This window comes from Anastrepha ludens, chromosome 4 (genome assembly GCF_028408465.1).
Source record: "Anastrepha ludens isolate Willacy chromosome 4, idAnaLude1.1, whole genome shotgun sequence".
NCBI lineage: Eukaryota > Metazoa > Arthropoda > Insecta > Diptera > Tephritidae > Anastrepha > Anastrepha ludens.
The window spans coordinates 106,212,091-106,220,206 of NC_071500.1; the positions used below are offsets into that span (position 1 = coordinate 106,212,091).

The window sequence follows — 8,116 nt, forward strand, 5'->3', positions numbered from 1 at the left end:
CAGTCATCTGTTTTGCTGATTTACCTTTATGGTAATTATAATAAATTGAATAAATTTTTCACTCGCACAACCCGACATTTTATTATTGATGTAATATAATGAACAGCACGAATCACTTGGCCTACGTTTCTCATCAACTCTACGTGCAGCAGCAGCCAAAAATACACAAAAAAATGTTTGTTTATGTTTTTTTGAGTTGTGAAAATAAGTTTAAGACAACGCAAAATATGACGCATTTTGGTTTTATTTGTTGTGTTGTTTTTGCATAATGCACATTCAAATAACTAATTTTGTGTACATGAACTTCTCTGCATGAACAAAGAGAGGGCGACAGCAAAGTGTTCTGCTACAGAAAAACGGAATTCAAAGTAATATGCCATAATCGCATCTACTAAGAAAATAATGATGTTTTGCAATATTAAATTAGTAGACAAACTGTATATCAACGGTGTCACTTCATTGTAACTTGCTCTGAAAAACACGACTTTGGATACCCCTACACCCATAAATTTCTATAAGATGTTGCTGAAGCAGCAGTCCTTAGCCGGACGGAACTCCATATCGTTCCTATGTGGACCCGAATGGAAACGGAATGTGCATGATTGGTTATTGTTGTGTAGTAGTAGTTATTGTGGTTTTTGAAAATTTCGTTACTAATTACATATGTGTATGTATGTGTGCTTTTAATAAAAAAACGTAGGATTCTTCACTTTTTAATGACTAAATTTCTAATTGATTTGATTTAACGCAGTATTAAAACTATAAACAAAAATTGTTTGAATAATCTATGAAGTATTAGAAATTCGTGAAAACTGCTAAATTGAAAGGTCAGCAGACACATAATTTAGAAATTATCGTTTTGTTGGAAATATTGAACAACAATTTATTGGAAATTCGCCATTTTGGTTTTTATTGTGTTATTTAATTTCATAATATTTTTATTTGATTTTTCACTTATTTTGCCTGTCCCTATTGGCTATATAAATTTAACAGACCACATAAGCATTTTATAAGTATGTAGAATATCGATAAATCAGAGAAGTACTCATACAATAATTTACATAGTCACCATAGTCATTTGTTGCTTTTTATTAAAAAAGGATAATACATCTAGATAAAAAAAAACTCTATATACATTACATATTAACGCATCATGATAGATTTCGATTAACAATATGGTGTAACAAACTACTGATAACAAATTCACTAATCAAGTTTACATAAATATGTTTGTTTACTTTTTAAGAACATTAATAGGCCTAACAAAATATTCTAGTATATTGTAGTTCCAGTACTCGTTTGGTCTCAATGATGTGCTGGCAAACATTTCGATAATACGCGCAACTTAATTACCACATATTATACTTGTATTTAAGGGCATGCAATTATGTATATTATGTTATGTGTATATGTATGTATATTTGTATGGTTGTATATGGGTTACTTCCACACACTTGCACATTGCGCATCACCGTGATGAGATATATATATTTTTGTTAATGTTATGAGATGTTCGCTCTGTTTCCGATGTAGTAAAAATGTTTAGCGCAATGTACAATCGTATTCCCCAAAGCGCATATTGTGCTTATCGAAATGACTTAAATGCATTGCATTTTTCTCCGTTGCTTGCGCAGAATTTAAAAACGAACGCTGATTCATGTTCATATTTATATTCATGTTCATGTAAGGATTAAATTGCACATACGGCGATGAACTTTGGTTCGGTTGACTGTTATTCGAATATGAGATTTGCGAAAGGTTACTCATATAGTTACGATTATTGTTGAGTGACCACTGATTGGTCGCGTGAGTAGCGGCAGCGGCTGCAGCGGCAGCTGCATTTTTTTGTGACTGCCAAAAATTATGCTCTATAAAGCGTTCTGGCTCTTTGAATCCTCCATATCCGTTGGCCATATTGTCGCGTGCCGTCACCGCTGTTGCTGGCGCTGTAGCAACCGTCGTCTGCTGCTGTAGACTTTGTTGATAGTTGTTATTGCCGCCTGTGCTACTACCAATTCCGCTGTTGCTGGCATCTATTGGATTATGAATTTGATTTGTTGGCATGCATGTTCTAACGTTATTCCTGATGTTATTGTTGTTGTTGCTACCACCTGCCGTTTTTGCATTGCAACCGTTGTTGCTGTTGTTGTTGGTGTTGTTGTGATTGTGGTTGGTATTGGAGTTTTGTGCTTTGGTGGTAGCATAATGCACATTATTAGAGGTATTAAAGAACTCTGTAAGTTCACTTTCATAGTTGTTGGGTCCCTTGAGACCCCTTGAATGTCATTCACCTGTTGCGGTTACCGTCGTCCATTGCCAGGGACTGCTGTAACCCGTTTTTGCATTGCTGAAATTGTTACAGAATTGAATTTTTTTATAAAAATATTGTCCACGCAAAATTAATGGCTAAATTAAGAAAAGATTCCAGCTATTAATTTTTCAATTAGGAAACACTCCAAAATTCTGACAATTCATATCTAATTCAAGAAAAGTAAATACAAACGCCACTTGGACAGTTAAGCTGCAACAAAAATTTATAGGAACATATATGTAGGTATGTATGCATTACCTGGTGGTATTTGCTTACCTTCCAAAAAGTGGGTGCCACAATGCCTGATTTGGCTCGACATTTATGTTGTCTGCCATTACGTTTCTGCTCGCAGTTTGGTTTTCAAGTGCCGCCGTTGTTGCTGCTACCAATGATGGCGATGAAGCCACAGCCGTTTCTGTATAGTTCATAGCCCGTTTTCTCTGTTTAGCTAGTTCATGTGAGGCATTCAAACCGGCATTCGTAGTCTTATTCAGTTTTACCGTTTTAAAAGGCACAACTTCCACTGTCGCCGGCACGTCAGAAACAGTTGTATCTTTACCGCCGTTAGTGGTAATTTGGCTATTGGTACTATTGGCAAGTTCATGTGTCGCATTGCGAATATGTTCTGTGCTAAAATTTACCAAAGGAACAGCCGGCGATGACGGCACACTTTCGGGTTCTAACAGATTTGAAAGTGACTTGCACGTTAAACGTGGCTTATTATCCATTTCCTGCTTCTGCATATAAGCGTATTTGTTATAGTTCACATTTTCAGTCATCGCATTATCACAACTTATATTCACATTGTTGTTGTTATTGTGTCTAAGCGACTTTTCGGTAGCATCAGCTATTATGCCGCTTATATCTGGTGTTGTATTTGTAGTTGTAGTAGAAGTGGTGGTATTTTTAGATTTCTTGTCTTCTACAACAAGCATATGCTCAACATTTGGTGTAACTTCATGAGCAGGACTCTTTCCGACGACGCCCCTCTGAATCGGCGCCTCTGTAGCTGTAGAAAGTGGATTGATATTCAGAAAGTTAGTCAACTGATGTTGCAGCATTTTCTGAAAGACCGTCGCCTCCATTGTAGGTTGGAATGCGCCGAGTGGCAGTGGAAAGTTGGGCATCGCATTGTTAACGGATGCCTCTGCACTTAGGTGTTTTAAAGCCGTCATCTGCTTCAGGTAATTCTTGTACATTTCATCCATATGTTGCAGCCCTAGATGGTGATTGTATAGTGGTGGCAGTAAACTCGCATACTTATTTTGCACTCCTAAAGGATTCTTTATGGTTTTTAGAAATTCCTGTGATAACTGACCAAAATATGGCAACCACAACATTTGATTTAGAACTGCTAACGTGGCTGCATTTATGTCGGATGCCAAATTGGTCTCAACATGTGAACACTTGGAAGGCGGGGGTGGTGGATTCAGTGGAAGTTCCTTAACTTTTACGCTTTTCGGCTCAATGAGTGGTTTATTTGTATTAGAACACGGCATAATATTAGGTTTCTTCACAGTTTCGGTTGGCAACTCGTGAACGGGGTCTGGTGCAGAACATTGCTGTTTATTCTTCTCCATGTCCATTTCGTTTTTCAGTATTGCCTCCAGTTGCGCCATTGAAATGACGAGTATGTTGGGATTTTGTATGATTTCCGGATAAGCGAATGCCTCTGGAAGTCTCAATTCAGGCCTGGTGGTAATTAATAATGGTATTTCACGTGCCGGTGAAGCTAATACTGCGCGCAGCCTATCCTTTGGAACAAGGATTGGATCCGGTACTTTCCATTGTGTATTTCTAATAAGTAGTTGAAGCTGTGTCAGCGGATCCGGATCCTTGTCTATCAATGTTGGAGTCTGGGCAGTCGTTTGAGAGGTTTCTTCAATGCTACTGTTTTTGTTAAGTTTTACGTTACTACGTACACGCTTCTTAACCGGTTCTTCGCAACTGTTGTCATCTATAACAACTGTTTCAATGTAATTCGTAGACGTAGCATAATTGTTGCAGTCATTGCCAGCTAAATCACGCTGTTGCTTCCCCAGATTTATCGGCTCTGATTGCTGTTTCGGCCCTGTATTAGATATCGCATTATATGCGTTCAATTTAATAAACTGCTCCAATATTAGATTCTTGATTGCTTCTGATGTCGTTTCAATTGCGGGAAGTTCGCCTTGCTGTGGAGACTTGACAACATCCGAGCTCGAGGTCACTGCACATTGACTTCGTGACTCGGATGGTGGGCAAACCTCCTCGCGTTTCTTATAACTTAAGTCTTTGGGCACCTCGTCCAGGATAACATCATCACTAAGCTTGCCTTTAAGTGCAAGTGGTGATGACAATGCCGTCACCTCGGTGCTCTCAGTTTTTTTGCCATCGTCACTTAAACTCACCTCCTCAACACTGGGCTCTTTTTCATATGTGTCCATAAAACTATTTGATTGAAAGAGTTCCCCGTTTAGACCTTCGATTTCACCAGCTTCGTTGAAGGATAAACATTTGGGCGAATCTCGCACTGCCTCGTCGATTATATGCTGTGGTATTACATCTATCAAATCCTTTTGCGGCACATCCTCAACTTGTGAAGTGCTAAATGTTGTTGGAGCTACAGCCTCTTTGAGTGTTTCAGTCTCTTGGATCAAATTGTTTTCACAGCTGCGCTTAACTATTGAATCGATTATGTCAGCATCACTGTTCGCATTTTCGCTGCAATGTTGCATTAAATCAGCATCATCCAGCAGATCCTTGAGATTTTTGGTGTCGGCATCGAGATTTGTGACGAAGTGGGCATGCACTGTTTGCAACTTACCCCCCGCGCCCTCGTTATGTTCGTCTTCATCGCAATCCGCCAAATCTACCAATATATCTTTGGGCAAAAAATTCGCATTAAAAGTACTAACGTCACAATCTGCAGCTACAACGGCAGTTGTCTCCCCTTCGTTACTTTCACAAGTAATGGTGGGCAGGAAAAGACCTGTTTTTGGACAAAGCTGTAAATGCGGTGTATGATGTTGATATGTTTCAGTTTCTGATTCCCTTTCATATATTACAGCTTGAACTTCTTCATCTGATAGGGCAACAGTTTCTGTTGTTCCTTCAATTGATTGTTCCTTTGTATCACTATGTATATCTGTCATTCCATCAGCGTTGTTAATAACTGCGTCATGTTCTATTATACCGTTGCCATTGACACATATTTCATTGAAGTTTTGTATTGTCTCAAAATTTGATTGAATCGTATGTTCAACGGGCTCTATGCTTTCTCCTATTTGGCTAACTTTATGTAACTCCAGACTATTCTCTGTAGTAGTTTCTGTAGCTGATTCCTGATGCACTTCTGTTTTTGGAATATTCAATTTACCAGATTTTCGACCCCTCTTGCCTTCTTTCTTACTTTTGGTTTTCTTATTCTTATGTTTCACCTTCGGACTGTTCGCAATTTTTTCGGCTTCGTTATTAACCAAGGTTTCAGTTATTGCAATTTTAGTATTAATCGGCACAATTTCTTCAGTATGTTCCGAGATAAAGCTTTGCTTTTCATTGACTTCTGGTAAAATTTCCCTACCCATATTTGCGCAGAAATTTTCATTGCATTTCTGTAATAAATTATTTTCGTAAATTTCGCGTTTGACTTTTAAAAGTGGTGTTTGTAAGATTTTGACAATCTTCGAGGTGGTTGGGTCGGTACGTGGTATGGCCCGCCAACCATTAGAAGTCTTTGTTATACGTATACGGTTCCTTTTATCGTAATCCTCACAGCGCACTTCAACAATGCGTGTGTCATCTTGTTTAACCCAGAGAAATATCGGATTGACACGTGCTACAGGATCATCTCCTTTAGTTTCGTTAGCGGAAGGTGGTGGGTTCTCAACCACTACTATAGGTTTGCTATCAATACGGCTTGTCACCTTTGGTGTATGCTTTTTCTCTTTTGTTGCTATTGTTGGAGTTGTTTCGGCTGCTATAGTTGTGCACTCATCGGCGAGGTAACATTTTGGTTCGTTTTTGATGTCACGTAATAATCCTTTTGTTGAACGGCTGGGATCCTCAACCATCAAATGGCCGAATTTCGGTTTTTGCACTGTTTTCTTTCTGTTAGCACCTCCTCGTACCCGCCGGCAAGGTTGCTCTTCAAATACTAAAAAGATATCGCGCGCCACTCTTCTTCGCTCGGATTTTCTATGGAAAACATTGTGTTCACCTAGACTCTCCACTTCCGTCTTGATGGCATTCTTTCGTGCTTTCGGTGCTACGTTGACGTTGGAGCCATTGGTGTCCTTCGCGTGTGCGTTGTTTACCCTCGGCATTTTTTAGGGCACCAGCAAATTCGCTAACACCAACTAAAGGCGATTTTCATCTTCCGATTACGAACAAAAGTTTCCATAAATTCCGACAGTAGATGATGTGGACCAAATCAAGTTTCTGTATTCGTGTTGCCTTTATCGGTATTCCACTGTTTCCACCACTTTCAACTTTTACAATATGGAATTTCATTTGTTCCTTAATTTCTTGTATATGCAATTAACATACTGTAGAATACATTGCCAATAAAAACATATTCTGATATTTAAATATATTTGCAAATGTTCAACTTTTTACATTTTCGCTTGTTTTTACACTTTCGTTTTAAAATCGATGGAAAATTTTGTATATATCATAGTCACACCTGCAGGGTTAACACTTTGTGGAAATATAAGGGAAAAACGGAGTAGAAAATGCACTTTTTAGAACTCAGTGTTGTCAAAAACTGATCTACTCTAATCAAAGATTTCCCAATTGTCTCAAAAAATTATATTACTCTAATCAAAGATTTCCCAATTGGATTCCAATTACGAGTGGAAAAATAATTTACATTATTTCAAGAAAATCTGCTTATCAGTTATTTTCGGTTGTCTATTTATTTGTTTATTTATGCTCATTTTAAAATAAGGTACAGGCATTTAAAATTAAGTAAATATGTACAAAGTAAATTAAGTTCAGCTATAGAGTCGGATAAGTTTAGGTCAAGGAATTTATTGATAGCAGCATCAGTAGAATAAGTTTTGGTTAAAGCCAACTTGAAATATCTCAAACCGACTTATGTAGGTTTCTACTCTGAATATTGAATTACAACCTCTCAAGCATAGAAGGAAAGTAAATTCTGTCGGTGGCCAAGACATATATAAAGGTGTGCCCTATTATTTAATGTCTGTAGACTAATCAAGCTATGACGGAATTTAGGAGCATATACAAGCTTATTGAGGGTCGCCTCTGAACAGCATATGGTTTTTTATGAGGAGGTTTGCCAATTGCTATGGCAAATTGATTTCATATGTATAAATTACATATGCGTTGCTTATGTTATTGAATAATCTAGTGTACCACTTTTTTTGAGCCATATTGTCCCGTCAAATAGCTTAATTCTTTTTCATCTAGCGAAAAAATGCTATAGCAGCATAATCATTCCCCATACATGCAGGGAAATTGCTGAACTGAAAGTCCCTGACCGGATATAAATCCGGGTCGTTCCGGTAACGTAGAACCGACAGTCGTGGGAACGAAAGACCGCTTGCACTGGTGTCATAAGTCAAAATATTTGGTCTGTTTATATAATTTGGGAATGAGTAACAAAAGTAAATGAATAACTCCGAAGAATCTTTGGTAAACATGTTTTTTTAGTTCTGAATAAAATGTTTCGTAAATATATATTTCTATATATCCCACCGGTTTCACATTGACCGAGCATTCTGGACATATACTCACCCAACATCATCAACAATAATTGGACTAAAGTACGAAAAAATTTATTTATAATTTTTATTGTGGAGC

General features: G+C 37.8%; 2 protein-coding genes across 2 annotated transcripts; both read right to left on the minus strand.

The window, feature by feature from the left end:
* Positions 1-1,542: 1,542 nt before the first annotated feature.
* LOC128861942 (myb-like protein A) lies at positions 1,543-2,252 on the minus strand. The gene is made up of 2 exons (XM_054100315.1): positions 2,234-2,252; positions 1,543-2,189 (listed from the first exon to the last, which is right to left on the minus strand). The coding sequence occupies exons 1-2, from the start codon at positions 2,250-2,252 to the stop codon at positions 1,543-1,545; spliced, it is 666 nt and encodes a 221-aa protein (XP_053956290.1).
* A 6-nt stretch (positions 2,253-2,258) lies between these two features.
* LOC128860460 (uncharacterized) lies at positions 2,259-6,976 on the minus strand. Its single transcript, XM_054098010.1, has 2 exons — positions 2,588-6,976; positions 2,259-2,347 (listed from the first exon to the last, which is right to left on the minus strand). The coding sequence occupies exons 1-2, from the start codon at positions 6,613-6,615 to the stop codon at positions 2,284-2,286; spliced, it is 4,092 nt and encodes a 1,363-aa protein (XP_053953985.1). The 5' UTR covers positions 6,616-6,976; the 3' UTR covers positions 2,259-2,283.
* Positions 6,977-8,116: the final 1,140 nt, after the last annotated feature.

Bases quoted from the DNA above. Each gene is read 5' to 3' on its own strand.
- LOC128860460 (XM_054098010.1), bottom strand. From the start codon at position 6,615: ATGCCGAGGGTAAACAACGCACACGCGAAGGACACCAATGGCTCCAAC. The intron at 2,348-2,587 runs GTAAGCAAATAC...TAACAATTTCAG, and splicing joins TGGCACCCACTTTTTGGAAG to CAATGCAAAAACGGGTTACA.